This window comes from Gymnoscopelus microlampas, assembly GCF_963454915.1.
Source record: "Gymnoscopelus microlampas genome assembly, chromosome: 5".
NCBI classification, from domain to species: domain Eukaryota; kingdom Metazoa; phylum Chordata; class Actinopteri; order Myctophiformes; family Myctophidae; genus Gymnoscopelus; species Gymnoscopelus microlampas.
In genome coordinates this window covers 58448034-58465819 of record NC_139942.1, presented here as the reverse complement: position 1 = coordinate 58465819, position 17786 = coordinate 58448034, and the positions used below count along the sequence as shown (strand labels likewise).

The window sequence follows — 17786 nt, the reverse complement described above, 5'->3', positions numbered from 1 at the left end:
TCTGTGAGGTCAACTGATGAATAATGTTGCAAAAATAGTTCCAATCCAGTGTGTAACACACACACACGAGTCACGAGCGCCGTGAAGAAAAAGTGTAGGCTTCTAATGTGTGTGTGTGTGTGTGTGTGTGTGTGTGTGTGTGTGTGTGTGTGTGTGTGTGTGTGTTGTCACGTGACTACTACTAGCAGCGTGCTAGTGCTGCTGCACAACCATGAACTACACCGGGGTTTTGCGGGAGGCGGATTATGTTACAGAGTGAAATAATCTGCGCAAAATGTTCGGTGAGCCAGAGCCCGGCCCGATGTTCAAATACAGAAACGGCCCGGCCCGTTTTGGTAGAGGCCCCAGCGGGCCTGCAGGGCTCTAGTGTGTGTGTTCGTGTGTGTGCGTGCGTGCGAGCAAGTGTGTTTGTGTTGCATATAAACTAACGTTCTCTCTCTCTCTCTCTCTCTCTCTCTCTCTCTCTCTCTCTCTCTCTCTCTCTCTCTCTCTCTCTCTCTCTGTCTCTCTCTCTCTCTCTCTCTCTCTCTCTCTGTCTCTCTCTGTCTCTCTCTCTCTCTCTCTCCAGCTCGTGTGTTCCGCTCGTCCCCTCAGTTCGGTGTGACCCTGGTGACCTATGAGCTTCTACAGAGATGGTTCTATGTGGACTTTGGAGGAAGGTGAGTCTGGCTGAACTAATCCAGATACATGTGTTTTTCTACATCTCATAACATAGGAGTTACATACTTACATACAGCTTCTCTGGTTTCTCTTCAAAAACCCATAGAGACAGTGTAAGCCAGTTATTACTCTCTCAGGGGTTACAATGCACTCATGAGGCGAGAAATCTGGGAGTCATGTTTGATTCAGACCTCAATTTCTCTAAACATTTTTCCAACATTACAAAAACAGCCATCTTCCAAATCAGGAATATCTCTAAAATCAGATCATTTATTTCATTCAGTGATGCACAAACACTTTGTCACAAACCACTTGGACTGCTGTAATTCACTCTTTTCTGGACTCTCCAAAAAATCAATCAATCGCCTTCAACTCATTCAAAATACAGCAGCTAGAGTCCTTACAAGAACCAGGAGATTTGATCACATTACCCCTGTCCTTGCTTCACTGCACTGGCTACCAGTGGCGTTCAGAATTGATTTTAAAATTACATTGTTCGTTTTTAAAGCACTGAATGGACTGGCTCCTATTTATATTTCTGACCTCCTGTCTCCCCACCAACCCACCCGTAATCTCAGATCAGCACACAAACGTTTACTTGACCCCCCCCCCCAGACAAACCTTGTGACAGAAGGTGACAGGTCATTTGCTGCCAGGGCTCCATTTCTGTGGAACGTTCAACTCCCCCTGCAAATTAGACAGGCCACTTTGGTGACCACTTTTAAAAACCTTTTAAAAACTCATTACTTTAGAATGGCCTTCAGCTAGAATGAATAGTCACCTAGCTCTCTGGTTTCACTCTTATTTTTGTATGGTTTCCTTGTTTTCCATTATTGTATTGCCTTTATATTTCCAGTGTAGGTATTGTATTTGTATTGTTAAGCACTTTGTAAACCTGTTTTTGAAAAGTGCTATATAAATAAAGTTTATTACATAGTTACATAGTCAGGGGTGCACATAACTGGTGCGCATGCGCACCCAAAATAAATAATGCGCACCACATCAGACGACTCGAGGCGCTTTTGCGTACCAACAGCTGGGACAGGAATTTCCAAGCTTTTATTTTTTAGCAAAACAAAAAAATCAAAGCCTGGAGATCGAGGCTAGGAATGTACTTCCTGAAGCCACACTCACACAATCACGCTAAAGCACGCGTCGGCCCCATGTACAGACATTAGGCGCAGGGGTAGAGGACGCATGCTGCACGGGATTGTGTGAGTGTTGCCTCGCAGCTCGCTACACGCAGCCAGCAGCGGCTGTTAGAGGCACTCGTCACCGATGATGAACGCACCGTAATGGTGCAAAATATGGCGTGAACGTCCCAATCTGGCGGATAAAAGCAGCGCAGCACAGGACACCAACCTTCGGGGGTTCACCAAACGTCTTGAAAAAAAAAGCCGGAATTTAGAAGTAGAGCGTCCTTTTTTCTCGCGCAGCGATCAAAAAGTTTTCCTTTCCTAAACCATATTCATGTTAATAACAGACAAGTCAATAAGATGTCAAAGGTTAAACACAAAATCAGTAAAGTTCATGAAATATTGGAAGATACTGTTTTACCATAAGTTTGAAACAATATAACTAGGCAATGAATTCCACCTTACAATAGCTCTATACATAACAGTTTTCTGTATAACAGATGTTTTAACTTTGGGGAAATTCAACCTTCCTTCAATTGCATGTCTTGTTTGATATTCATGATGAGTATAATGTTTTAATAACTTTTTATATAATATTTCTGGAGATTGTGTAACTTTTATGTTTCTAATGAAATTAACTAAACAATAAGAAGCCCTTTTGACTGACAGACAACCATCTCAGGCGGTCATGCATGTCTTTTACATTAGTTCTATAGGAACAATTTAACGCACAACGTGCAGCTTTATTTTGAACAATTTGTCATTTCTTAATATCCATCATTGAGGCACTAGACCAAATAACAGAACAATAATCAAGCTGTGACAGAACTAAAGCGTTTAAGACATGTCTAATGACATCTGGTGGCAGTCCCTTGAGACAGCCCTTAACCATGTACAGACCACATGACTTACTGTTATGAATGACCTTATTTTGTATTTTTCCTCTCCTCTCCTCTCCTCTCCTCTCCTCTCCTCTCCTCTCCTCTCCTCTCCTCTCCTCTCTAGTCGTCCTGTGGGTTCAGATCCGACGCCCAAGTCTCGTATCTCGGAGCCCCTCCCCCCCATCAACTCAGACCATGTGGGGGGCTACCGGCTGGCGGCCGCCACCTTCGCCGGCGTAGAGAACAAGTTCGGCCTCCACCTGCCCAAGTTCAAGTCCTCCGGAGTGGTGTCCATCCTCCCCCAGGAGCCCACCCCCATGCCCGCCCCCGTCCCCGTCCCTGTGCCCACCCCGGCCGTAGAGACCACCCCGGCCCCCTAGAGATCACCTACCACCCCCCCCCCCCCCCCTCTCTCTCTCTCTCTCTCTCTCTCTCTCCTCTATACAGGAGTCAGACATTTAGGATTTAGCAAACCAAACATAAACACACACATGAGTTGTGCACTTCACACACACACACACACACACACACACACACACACACACACACACACACACACACACACACACACACACACTCCACAACCAAGGGGCCATTAACATAGAAACACACACACACACACACACACACACACACACACACACACACACACACACACACACACACACACACACACACACACACACACACACAAGGGTAAGGGGTCCCAGGTCAGTTGATGGAGGTCACAGGTCACAGGCTACAGGCGGCCATGTTAGACCTCTCAGTGCGTCGGTCCTTCACACGCGTTACCATGGATACACATTAACCCTTCAAGACCCGGCAACACATCTGTGTCATTTCTACATTATAGCAGATCTACAAGCTCATGAGCTTGTAGATCTGCTATCTTTTTGAAAAATCGTGAAAATGTTTGCAAATCTTTGAATATAAATATATATTTTAAAGCAAACATTTGTAAAATATTTAGTTCTAAGGATGAAGGCTCTGTTCTATTCTGCTCAAACAGAGTCAGGGTCAACACTCTGCTACACCAGTGGGTCTCATAGTGTGGTCCAGGAACCCCTCGTGGACCCTTGAGGGTGTGTAACTCTGAGAGTGTACAAATGGAACCAAATGGACCCATTGTGCTTCACTAAATGGAACGGGGCCTTGATCAGTATCATTGGTAACACTGTGAAGGAAGTAAGGTAGAGGCCCAGTTTGTGTCCAAAATGGCCGCCCACAGCGTAGAGAGCCTGTTAAACAGCAGAGACTAAAGAGGTGCTAAAACATGTCCTGTATTTCCAGCTCCATCATCATATATATATATATATATTATATATTATTATATATTATTATGTATTATATATATATATATATATTATATATTATTATGTATTATATATATATATATTTCCATCTCCATCATCATGTGTTTCTGCTCTGCAGCGTTTGTATAAAAGTATTAAATATATATATATGAAAAAAAGAAAAGAAAAACAGAGCCATGGACACTCCCTCTCTTCTCCTTGGTTGGCTGATTGATTGATCACTTCCTCTTCCTTGTTTTTTTCCGATTGGCCGATTGCACACGACACACGACGTAGGGCTTTGCTTTTCTCCGATTGGACGGTGAGCGCCGAAAGGCTGATTTATGCGACCACGCCCCCCTCGTCCCCAAGTATAACGTTTAGGGAGGAGGAGGGGCTATTAGACCGGACAGTTAACGGTGGGCGGGGCTTTAAGGTCCTTCCGCATCTGGGGCGGGGTGGGAGGGGGGCGTGACCAATAAACCATAAGATGTTTGGTAGAATATTCACATCAAAGTGTTTGTAGTCGACGCCTCCATGGTGTCGTACAGGTTGTCTTTACAAATCGATCTCTTTCCCGATAAGTAGCATTTAATTTGAATTGTTTCTGTGGTGGAACCTTATGGAACATTGTGAACAAACGTTTCTGTTGGTCTTTTAGGCTTTTGGTAAAAACTAAAGGAGCAACAGGGCAGATTTACCACAAACGACGTACAGAATTGAATAACTTTATAATGAAAAATAAAACGGTGGAAAATAGCCGACAAGCTCGCGGCACATTTTGAGCTTGTAGATCTGTTATTTCCACAGTTTATATATATATATATATATATATATATATATATATATATATATATATATATATATATATATGTAGTTCACTCAAACAATAACACACCCCATGAAGCATTGAATTCAGGTAGAGTTTGTGTTCATTTGATGACAGGAGACTCTTTAAGTTTCATGTTAATACAAATCTAAATGAAACATTTGAAATCTTGTTTGAAAAAAAGGGGGGAAATTGCCTTACAATGATGTCACTGGTAGGTGGGTTTCTGGACTGTCCACAGCCCTCCTCTGAGACACACAGTGAGTAGAATGAAATAATAATATTATAAAGGGCGTTAGTGAAGACCAATTATATGAAGATAAGGTTGAAAACAGCTGAAATTTGCCAATTATTTTGGGCACCCACTCTGTAATACCCTCGCGGCCCACCAGAGGGCCCCGGCCCCACAGGTTGAGAACCTTTTAAACGTTGAATCAATGTGAAGCTACAGTAAACTGGAACTAACTGGATCATGTTGATGTGATGTGGCTTACATCAACCCATTCAATAAGGAACACATTTGTGTCATTTTAAGATTTCTTTGGCTATTCAAAACATAGCAGATCTACAAGCTCATTGCGTGGCCACGCTATGAGCTTGTAGATCTGCTATTTATTTATTTTTAATTTGTGAAAATGCGTGCAAATCTTTTGAATATATATATGTATATTTTAAGCGAACATTTGGTAACTCAAATCTTTGCTTCTATGGGTGTGTCCCTCTGGGGGTGTGTCCCTGAACAACACATTTTACACATGTTTAGAACATGTTCTATATTCAAAGATTTGCACAAATGTTCACGATTTGAAATAAGAACAGCAGATCTACAAGCTCATAGCGCGGCACTCGGTGCTATGTACAGTAAGCGTACAGTGCGGTCGGCCTCGGTCTCAGAATCTCTCTTACTGATGTACAGTTTTGTTTTTTTCTTGATGAACAACAATCATGACTTCTAGGTGTTTAATAAATTAAATGTTTCCATTCATTCGTTGTATTTTATTGAAAATAATGAATAAAGTAATAAAATCATACATTTTACCCTATGACTTATGTTCTATCATGTAATTTGTGTGTGCCCCCCCCCCCCCCCCCCCCCCCCCCCCCCCCCCCCCGATGTACACATATCTGATGCTCTTAGATTAGATGTACACATATCTGATGCTCTTAGATTAGATGTACACATATCTGATGCTCTTACATTAGATGTACACATATCTGATGCTCTTACATTAGATGTACACATATCTGATGCTCTTACATTAGATGTACACTATCTGATGCTCTTAGATTAGATGTACACTATCTGACAGTGCAGAAACATAATTTCCTTGATGCCTATAATACATTAACGAGCGTTAACGAGACACACCTGCCCTCTGCAGTGCTCTAAACTGAAAGTGACTGGAGTCTCATTTCTGTCCAAAAGCCCTTGAATATGATGGAATATGATTAAGGATTACTGTGAGTATGCTAAGCTCATATCACACACGCACATACACACACACACACACACACACACCATTGTAGATATAAATACTAGCATGACGTTTTATGCAATTGCCCATTATCACCACAAGGCGGCAGAAAAGCCTATATTTTGTATCAGACTGTGGTTGTAATGTAATTAATTGTGATCTATGTATAAAAGGTGCATCAGTAGAGTATGTATAAAAGGTGCATCAGTAGAGGACACACTTCTAAGAACTGGTTACTTGACAGTTTTTAAAATAACAGCATTGCAAACATCTCTGTGGTTAAAGGTAGGGTAACTGATATTTTTTGGTTAAAACAAAAAGTATTTTGTTAAAAGGTTAAACCACTATATTCTGATAGTAATCATTGCTATAGAGTGTTTGTTCAGTAACAGGAGTCTCCCCGTCTCTCCAGCTCTTTAATAAACAGAAAATACGTTTTTCGGTAGGTGTCAAAATCTCAGCCAATCAGGAGAAAGTACCCATGTTTAAGCTTAATTTGTATAGTGTTCCAGAATTGGAGCTGAAACTGAAACTGAAACGAAAATGCATTTTATGTTTTATAAAGAGCTGGAGAGACAAGGAGACTCCTTTTACTGAACATACACTCTATAGCAATGAGTACTATCAGAATGTAGAGCTATTTAACACTTATTTTAACCAAAGAAAATCACTTACCCTACCTTTAATGAAACACTTTATAGTTTTTATCAGAACAACATTTGTTCAGGATATATTGCATAAACCAAGACATTTGTTATGTTATAAAGCTGTTATGCTGGTGAACAGTATGTTTGTTCATTATCCAGAACACAGAGATCTCTATGAGCCAAACTCTTTTCTGGGATCTTGAGACTGCTAGGTATAGACGAGTAGTAGAAGAAGAGACGATTTGTTCTTATTGTGACATAAATTATATTGAGAATGAGTTCCATTTTATGGACTACTTCCCCTTATATCATGAGCTACTGTACGTCAAAAAGTACTTAATTGGTGTGAAAACCTGGATTTTATTTGGTTAAATGATGCAGAGAGAGTTTTGAACATAAGATATTTGCACTTGCAGAATATTTAGAGAAAGCCTGGAAAAAACACAAAGAAAACATAACGTGATGTATTTCTATTTTTAGTTTTTTGGTATTAACCAAATAGTATTACTTTTTACTTTTGCAGTTTCTGTTTCCAGGAAGAGAATATGATATTGTTTATTTATGTTTCTGGTGTCTTATAAGTTACTAGTCCATACCGGTGGGGGGGTATGCCCCCCCCCCCCCCCATAAGTCACCACATCCCTGTGTGTCAGTCTGTCCAGAGCATAACTCAGAGGGAGACGGACCAAACGCTCTCCATCAAACCATCCAGCCTGAACAGAAGACAGAGGACAGAGGACAGAGGACAGAAGACAGGGGACAGAGGACAGAGGACAGAGGACAGAAGACAGGGGACAGAAGACAGAAGACAGAGGACAGAGGACAGAGGACAGAAGACAGAGGACAGAGGACAGAAGACAGAGGACCTGGTTCTTCGTGGAGGTGTAACTGACCTCATCCTGGCTGAGTGGAAGAGCTTCCTGATAGACAGGGTGAACTGTGGAGTTTTTAACTCCATGAGCGATTCAATAACCTCTTAAATATGTATTATGTTTATAAACCTACAATATATTGAACTTTATTCCTTTTTCTTGCGTCACCTCTGTAATTTAGGGGCGGCCATAGCTGAGTGGTTAGTGAGCCCACCTAGGGAGCCAGAAGCCCTGGTTGCCCCAGGTTCGATTCCAGGCCATAGGCTACCAGCATATGTGTCGATGAAATGAAATTTGTCCTTGAGCAAGACTCTTAACCCCTAATTGCTCACAGGTTCTCATTGGAAACAAGACCGCAAGGACTTTCATGAACGACCTGTTAAAAGGAATTATCCTTATCCTTATTTAGTTCATATCCAAACGTTCTCTTTGGATCTGCTTCAGAACATCTGACAGTATGCCACACCCCTGATTATAGGCCACGCCCCACCTCCAGTACACCCCTGATTATAGGCCACGCCCCACCTCCAGTACACCCCTGCTGATAGGCCAGGGGTTGGTGAGGACCCCCTGGCCCTCTCTCAAGGACCCCTGGGGGTCCCTCGACCACACTTTAAGAACCATGTATCCAACGCACAACTCACTTCCTCTGTATGCCCCTCCCACCTCCCCTCCCCACTGCTGTGTCACTCTCTCTCTCTCTCTCTCTCTCTCTCTCTCTCTCTCTCTCTCTCTCTCTCTCTCTCTCTCTCTGAATGTCCCTCCTCTCGTAGAGTTTAGCCTCGTTCAGTGCGGGGGGGGGGGGGGGGGGGGGGGGGGGATTTGTGATTGGCTGGTTATTTATATCAAGTAGGTCCTGGTGCTCCTGGGACGGTGCTGGGCCGTCAGAACCACAACCAGAACCAGGTCACAGCAAACAGAACAGAACAGAATCCACTCTGTAAGGATCCACTCTGAGGATCCACTCTGTAAGGATCCACTATCCGTCCGTCGATCCGGATCTTTCTCTGCAGGTGCTCCACACACACACACACACACGCACACGCACGCACACACACACACACACACACACACACAGGCACACGCACACGCACACGCACACGCACACGCGCACGCACGCACGCACACACACACACACACACACACACACACACACACACACACACACACACACACACACACACACACACACACGCGCACAGGTAGGCTACACACTGCTTAATGTGTAATTCTGCTGGATCACAGGTAGGCTATACTTAGGGTTTGTTTGTAGAAATCATCTAGAATCCTCAGAGTCAGATGTTGAACTTTTTGACTCCTCTACATGATGTAACATCTTTAGTTACTATGGTTACTGTGTAGATGTAGGTCACTAGAGGTCCGGGTCGTTACACACCGCCTATCCTATCGCTATGTCTGAGTCATAGTACCTGTTGTTGTCATTGTTGATGATGTCATCAGTATATGCCCATATATGGAGCTGACTGATTTGTTTGCGCCCATGCTGCGATGACGACACATTGAGGTCAGACGACATATACTCCATATTTGGGCGTAGCTGCATTGGGAACTCCTTATATGGTTATGTCTGAGTCATGGTGACATGAGCGTGACGAGGTGGTCCGCCAGCCGGCCTGTCCTTCCTGAAGACCATTTAATATCAGATTGTTGACCATTACAACCACAGTGTTAACCTGTTGACCTGTTGACCAGTACAACCACAGTGTTAACCTGTTGGGGGTTCAGTCAGTGCCTTGCTCAAGGGAGGGAGGGGGGGTCCATTCACAATAACACTGTGTTGCATGTTGAACTATTATCAATGTGTATTTATCAGACAAACCACTTAAACTGTCAAATACTGATAAACTTGACCTTTCACTCTGTACTTGCTCTGCTCTTTTCCCCCTCCACACCAAACCTCTTTGCCGAAAATAGCAGATCTACAAGCTCACAACGCCTCTGCTGTTTCTGGCCATCATTCCCCTCAGAATAGTGTTATAGGGTTGAAGTGGTTAATGTAGGCTATATGTATAAAAAAGATAGACCCCCCCCCAGTAACTCTGAGAACCCCCTTAGGGGTCCTGGACCTCCTGTTGATGACCCCAAACCAGTGGTGGAAAAAGTACTATTTTTTTTTACTCAAGTAAAAGTATCAATACTGCAATATAGAAATACTCTGTAACTATAACTAACGTTTTCAAATAATTGTGATGGAGTAAAAGCACAATTTGCCTCTGTGATGTAGTGGAGTAGAAGTAAAAGTACTGGAAATTGGAAACACTCCAGTAAAGAAAAACTACCGAACAATTGTATGAGTAAATGTACTTAGTTACTTTCCAACACCACTGCCCCAAACGATACTAGCCACCGGGGACGCGCTGCTGGGCTGTCCTCCTGTCCCTTTAAGCGTCGGGAGCGCGCATTCAGAGAGGTTTGAAATGTTTGTTTGGAGTTTCTGTTCAAACCTGTTTGTGTCTCTGGATTATAACTCTATGTTATTATAACTCTATGTTATTATAACTGTGTGTTTGGACCCTTTGGACCCCCTGACTGACTGATTTAATCCTTACAGCCTGTCCTCCTTCACACCGTGAGTTCATCATAGAGCTGTGGTCCATATAGAGTTAGTTCTCCTTCACTATGTTATTGTAGAGCCGTTGTCTTCACACCGCCGGCAGCGCAGCCTCTCAACTTTAGTTAAAATAAAGAATATACTCTCACTACTCACCAAAACAAAGACGGGTTTATTATGTTGAAAGCCTATTCTACTCAGTGGGAACACTCTGAGCTCCTGTACTCACGTTCAAAATACACTTTTTGGCCAGAAAATATTTCACCAGATGGGAAACCGTTTTAGTTACTCCACTGCGCCCCCTACAGATCTGGTCAATGGGATTTTTCTATTGACCACATCTGTAGGGGGCGCAGTGGAGCAACAAACATTGTTCTATCCGGTGGAATATTGTCTTTTCTGTCCAAAAAGTGTATTTTAGACGTGAGTAGAGGAGCTCAGAGTGTTCCCACTGAGTAGAATAGGCTTTCAACATCTTAAAACAGTCTTTGTTTTGGTGAATAGTGAAAGCATATTCTTTATTTTTAATAAAGACGAGAGGCTGAGCTACCGGTGGTGTGGAGACAACGGCTCTACATAGTGTTAATGAGAACTCCTTCTAACTGTGGATCAGAGCTCTATCATTTAATACTATAGTCTGTCTGTCTTTATTATATATATTATGTATTATATATATTATATATCATAACTGTGGATCAGAGATCATTTAATACTATAGTCTGTCCTTCTGTAGGCTAAATCAATCAACTCCCGTGGGAATTACATTGAATGAGTTTAACTCATTTAATTCACACGGGAGTTGATTGATTTACAGTGGTGTAAAGCAACTAATTACATTAACTGTAATTTATATGTATTTTGAATTTACTGGAGTATTTCCAATCTTCAGTTCTTTTACTTCTATACTCCACTACATCTCAGAGGCAAATATTGTACTTTTACTCCACTACAATGACTTGAAAACTTTAGTTACTTTGTGAAGCATACTTAACCACTTATCCATGGCTATTTGAAAATAAATAGGCAATAGCCGATCTACAAGCTCGCAATGAGTCGCTTTTGGATGTGTTGTGAGCTTGTAGATCTGCTGTTTTCAAAGGATCTTCATACATTTTGAAACGGGATTGTGCATAATGATATTATTGATTGATTGATTGATTGATGTACTTTATTTAGTAAGACATGAGAACAGTATATGACAGTACATAACAGTACATGGAAGTACAAATTCGCAATACAAGGTCTACTAAACTGGATAGCTCATTAAGCACTTAGCTTGTTTAAGATGAGATCCCCACGCACACAAATCATGATGACATATAAGAGACAGACAGATATACACACTACTATACAGAATGTCATACAATCAGTTTACAGGTTACTGGTATGAAGAGTGAAAAATATGTACAAAAGAAGAAAGAGAGAGGGGGGGAGGGGGTAGGTTAGGTTAGGACATGGGGTAGGTTAGGACTTGGACAGGGGCCATTTTTGAATTGCAGCCTCCTGAAGGTGTATCTTTAGGGCATTTTTGAAAGTGAGTAGGGTTTTACACTCCTTTACTCCTTTTGGTAGGGCATTCCACATTTTAGATGAATAGCATGAGAAAGAGTTCATTCCCTTTGTTGAGCCAAATCTGGGTTGAACATGGTTTGTGGAGCTGCCTCTGGTGTTATGATCATGGACTTGATTAACATTTTGGAAGTATTTTGACAAATACAGGGGGATCCCAATGTTGTGGTGTATCTTGAAGACCAGGCCCTAGCAAGTTGCTGTACTCTGTCCTCAACCCTAAGCCATCCAATCATAGCAAAATGGGCATGGGTTAGATGGGTTTTGTAATTGAGGCCAAGAAGTAGCCTTACAAGTTTGTTTTGGGATGTTTGGAGCCTTGTTTTTAAGGCCTTGGAGGTGTTGTGATACCATGAAGTGCATGCATAATCATAATGACCTTGTATGAGGGCCACTACGAGAATCTTCAGAGTATTCTTACTGACTTTACGATCAAACCTCCACATCCTCCGTGATATTTTGTGGACCTTTTTGATCGTCTTTTCAGCGTTTTTGGTACTTTAAGTACATTTTGATACCCATGGCCATGAGTTTGTACTTTTACTCAAGGACTTTTACTTGTAAAAGAGTATTTCTACATTGCAGTATTGGTACTTTTACCAAGGCCCAGCAGCCTTGGATCACATGACGGTCGTCTGTCAGACAGTCATGGATGAACTGCAACCTGGTGTTTGCGCCTTCTCCCTTTTTGTCCTGTACATCTACATAAAGGTTCTAATTTCAAATATAAAGTATTTATCCCATGACCACGGATATTATAATGATGTACGGATCCTCAGAAGTACCCGTATGTTCCATATTGTTCAATAAAAAGCATTTTAATCCGATTGGTGGCCATTTTCTCCTTCTGCTTTAACTGCACGACCCTATCGGTTGGGAGGTGTATTGCAGTCTGATACATTATAACTCTATGATAAAATGGCCACTGATCGGATTAAAATGCTTTTTATTGAACAATACAGAAGATACGGGTATTTTTGAGGGGCCGTACATAATTACAACATCCATTTTCATGAGGTCAGCACTTGATATTTGAAATATGAACCTTTAAGTAGATGTACGGGTTATAAAGAGAGAGAGAGAGTGCAAACACCACGTGGAAGTTCATCCATGACTGTCATCTAATATATGACAGTCATGTTTACTTAAATGTATAAAGTATCTAATTTGCAAGGTAGAAATACTTACAAGTGTTACAAGTAAAAGTCCGGAATTCAAAATTTACTTGAGTAAAAGTATTGGTATGAAAATGTACTTAAAGTACCAAAAGTAGAAAGTACTCATGATGCAGAATGTCCCATTTCACAAGTTTTCAAATGGATAAAATGGATAAAAATTGAAAATTGCAGATCTACAACCTCCCAATGCGAGGCATTGTGAGCTTGTAGATCGCTATTTTTAAATGGCCGAAATGTATATAGGTTGAAATGATTAATGTGTGTTTTATGATAACAATCAAAATCTACAAATAACTAAAATAGTAACTATACTTCAAATAATTGTATTGGAGTAAAACGTATAATAATTTAACCGTGTTAGATTCATCTAAAACACCGTCCTTGGTTCTGGTGACTGATAATGTCCTTCTAATACATGAGGGGTCAGGTTCTTTCACTTACTCTTTTCATTTATTTTTATCATTTATTTGGGAAATGAAATTTAATTAAATTAATGAAAAGATTAATTGAAAAAAAACACGCCCCCCTCACATATTAGAAGGACAATATCAGTCACCAGAACCAAGGACGGGGGATTTAGATGAATCTATCATGGTTAAAATGGAGTTTGAAAGTGAAATATCCCTTAAATACGGTACTTGAGTAGATGTACTTAGTTACTTTACACCACTGATATTCATCAATAGGGAGCGTGTCATTATTGAGAAATGAACTCCTTCAGGGTGTTTAAAAAGGTTTGAGGTTACTGTATTGTCTATTTGTTAAGTTCTCCCACCCAACTCTCCTTCTCCGTTCTCTGCACTGGCTCCCCGTAGCAGCTCGCATCCAGTTTAAAACCCTGGTGCTAGCCTATAGGGCAGTGAAAGGAACAGCTCCTCCTTACCTCCAGGCTATGGTTGATGCCTACACCCCTGCCCGACCACTTCGGTCTGCCACCTCGGGGCGACTGATTGCCTCGTCACTCAAGGGTCCTTCTGGTCGATCGACACTGTCACAATTTTTTTCTGTTCTGGCCCCACAGTGGTGGAATGAACTTCCCACTGATGTCAGGACAGCAGAGTCACTGCCCATCTTTCACCACAGGCTGAAAACCCACCTCTTCAGGAAACACTACCCATCCTCTTTGTCTGGCCTACTTGTTGTTAACTAGTTGTACGAACTCTTGTTTTATTGTTGTATTGTTTTATTGGATCTTGTTTAGTCGATACACTTTTTGTATTAGCTCGTGCTCATTTGATTTAGCTATTTTGTCTCATCTGTTTAAGAAAGTAGGAAGCTGATATATAGCACTTTTACCTTAGCACTAGGTATACTCTTGGTTGCTTGTTTTTGCAGAAAATGCACTTCAGACTTCTGGTGATTAGTAGTTTTGTTCCCTACCTATGTTGAATGCACTTATTGTAAGTCGCTTTGGATAAAAGCGTCTGCTAAATGACTGTAATCTAATGTAATGTAATGTTAAGGTTCAAGGGTGACTAATGTTTGGATGAATTAACCCATTCAATCCGGGAACGCATATGTGTCATTTTAGATGGCTTTGGCTATTCAAAAAATGGCAACAAAATATGTTGAGATCGGGGTCCGCGGGCAAAATACATACTGTATCATTTTGGGGGTCCTTGACATGATAAGGTTGGAGCACCACTGATATTATATATACTGATATTATAGCAACAGGCGTTTTCCAGAAAGCAGTTCTGCTTTAGAAGACATTTATAGATTGAATGTGTTGATTGACCTGGTTTCTACATGTCTCTCTCTCTCTTCTCTTCCAGGGAGCACCCCCCCCCCCCCCACCCACCACCCCCACCATGGTGCCTTCATCACCAGCCTCACTCTAACTGATCTCACACACATTCTACTCCACACATCTATATATATATATATATATATATATAGATCTACAGTCCTGTCCAGCCAGGTGTTTTCTCCTCTGCACTGCGTTTCTCACCTCAACCTGAAGGTAGAGGATAAGTGAGACTTTTAGTTTATCTTTTTTTAATGAAGTTCTATATCTTGAAAGTAATGATCACTATCACAGTGTTTGTTCAGTATAAAGTAATGATCACTATCACAGTGTTGTTCAGTATAAAGTAATGATCACTATCACAGTGTTTGTTCAGTATAAAGTAATGATCACTATCACAGTGTTTGTTCAGTATAAAGTAATGATCACTATCACAGTGTTTGTTCAGTATAAAGTAATGATCACTATCACAGTGTTGTTCAGTATAAAGTAATGATCACTATCACAGTGTTGTTCAGTATAAAGTAATGATCACTATCACAGTGTTTGTTCAGTATAAAGTAATGATCACTATCACAGTGTTGTTCAGTATAAAGTAATGATCACTATCACAGTGTTTGTTCAGTATAAAGTCATGATCACTATCACAGTGTTTGTTCAGTATAAAGTAATGATCACTATCACAGTGTTTGTTCAGTATAAAGTAATGATCACTATCACAGTGTTTGTTCAGTATAAAGTAATGATCACTATCAGAGTGTTTGTTCAGTATAAAGTAATGATCACTATCAGAGTGTTTGTTCAGTATAAAGTAATGATCACTATCAGAGTGTTTGTTCAGTATAAAGTAATGATCACTATCACAGTGTTTGTTCAGTATAAAGTAATGATCACTATCACAGTGTTGTTCAGTATAAAGTAATGATCACTATCACAGTGTTGTTCAGTATAAAGTAATGATCACTATCACAGTGTTGTTCAGTATAAAGTAATGATCACTATCACAGTGTTGTTCAGTATAAAGTAATGATCACTATCAGAGTGTTTGTTCAGTATAATGTAATGATCACTATCACAGTGTTTGTTCAGTATAAAGTAATGATCACTATCAGAGTGTTTGTTCAGTATAATGTAATGATCACTATCACAGTGTTGTTCAGTATAAAGTAATGATCACTATCAGAGTGTTTGTTCAGTATAATGTAATGATCACTATCACAGTGTTTGTTCAGTATAAAGTAATGATCACTATCAGAGTGTTTGTTCAGTATAAAGTAATGATCACTATCAGAGTGTTTGTTCAGTATAAAGTAATGATCACTATCAGAGTGTTTGTTCAGTATAAAGTAGTGATCACTATCACAGTGTTTGTTCAGTATAAAGTAATGATCACTATCACAGTGTTTGTTCAGTATAAAGTAATGATCACTATCACAGTGTTGTTCAGTATAAAGTAATGATCACTATCACAGTGTTGTTCAGTATAAAGTAATGATCACTATCACAGTGTTGTTCAGTATAAAGTAATGATCACTATCACAGTGTTGTTCAGTATAAAGTAATGATCACTATCAGAGTGTTTGTTCAGTATAATGTAATGATCACTATCACAGTGTTTGTTCAGTATAAAGTAATGATCACTATCACAGTGTTTGTTCAGTATAAAGTAATGATCACTATCACAGTGTTTGTTCAGTATAATGTAATGATCACTATCACAGTGTTTGTTCAGTATAATGTAATGATCACTATCACAGTGTTTGTTCAGTATAAAGTAATGATCACTATCAGAGTGTTTGTTCAGTATAAAGTAATGATCACTATCACAGTGTTTGTTCAGTATAAAGTAATGATCACTATCACAGTGTTTGTTCAGTATAATGTAATGATCACTATCACAGTGTTTGTTCAGTATAATGTAATGATCACTATCACAGTGTTTGTTCAGTATAAAGTAATGATCACTATCACAGTGTTTGTTCAGTATAAAGTAATGATCACTATCACAGTGTTTGTTCAGTATAAAGTAATGATCACTATCACAGTGTTTGTTCAGTATAAAGTAATGATCACTATCACAGTGTTGTTCAGTATAAAGTAATGATCACTATCACAGTGTTTGTTCAGTATAAAGTAATGATCACTATCAGAGTGTTTGTTCAGTATAAAGTAATGATCACTATCAGAGTGTTTGTTCAGTATAAAGTAATGATAACAGGGGTCTTCAACAGGGGGTCCGGGACCCCTAGGGGGTCCTCAGAGTTACTACAGGGGGTCCGCCAAATCTTTGTGTGATATGATTTATTCTTTTTACATTAACCACTTGAACGCTAGCATCCGTTTTATGAGGAGAACTTTTTGCCAAAAATAGCAGATCCACAAGCCACATGGTTTAGAAGCGCTGACTTGTCACAGGGGAGGAAGGGTTGAAGCCATGCGACAAGTCAGCGCTTCAAAACCACGTGACTTCCATAGGGAATGAATTGAAACGGCTTCACCCCCCCCCCCCCCCCCCCCATGAAGCATGTGTGAAGCATGAAGCGCTTGTTTTACATGTGAGCGAGGCCTTAGTGTTCCAGTTCCAATTGTGTCTGTCAGCCTGATCTCACACAACTTAGCACACATTGCACAGACCCAGTGCACGTCATTCCGTGCATAGCTGCCTAGAAAAGCTGACAATCTGTGCATGTGTACAACTCAAACGGCACTGAGTAGTCTCAAGTGAATGTCACAACGTTTGGGACGGCAACTCGTTGGCTTCAGCTCACTCGGTGGTCCCTCACGTGGCTCCAGTTCACTTGAGACTGTGTGCCTCTGACATGGTTTAGTCAATGGAGGAGATGTGAGGCGGCTACGCCTCACATCTCTCATAAAGTACATCATATTTCAGAAAGTGCTCTTACTGCAGCTTCTTTAAAGACTGTACGT

At 40.7% G+C, this 17786-nt stretch overlaps 1 protein-coding gene across 2 annotated transcripts in view; it reads left to right on the top strand.

Moving 5' to 3' along the window:
- LOC311044784 (electrogenic aspartate/glutamate antiporter SLC25A12, mitochondrial-like) overlaps positions 1-5783 on the top strand; it is a 53518-nt gene extending 47735 nt beyond the window's left edge. Inside the window, exons 17-19 of one of the 2 annotated variants that reach the window (XR_014600739.1) lie at positions 569-659; positions 2802-3510; positions 3551-5783. Coding sequence is in view for 1 of the 2 variants with exons in the window: in XM_084056580.1 (XP_083912706.1) it covers positions 569-659; positions 2802-3057 (347 nt within the window). In the remaining variant the exon portion in view is untranslated. Of the gene's footprint in view, positions 1-568; positions 660-2801 lie in introns of both variants that reach the window. The other variant, XM_084056580.1, reaches the window with a different exon arrangement.
- Positions 5784-17786: the final 12003 nt, after the last annotated feature.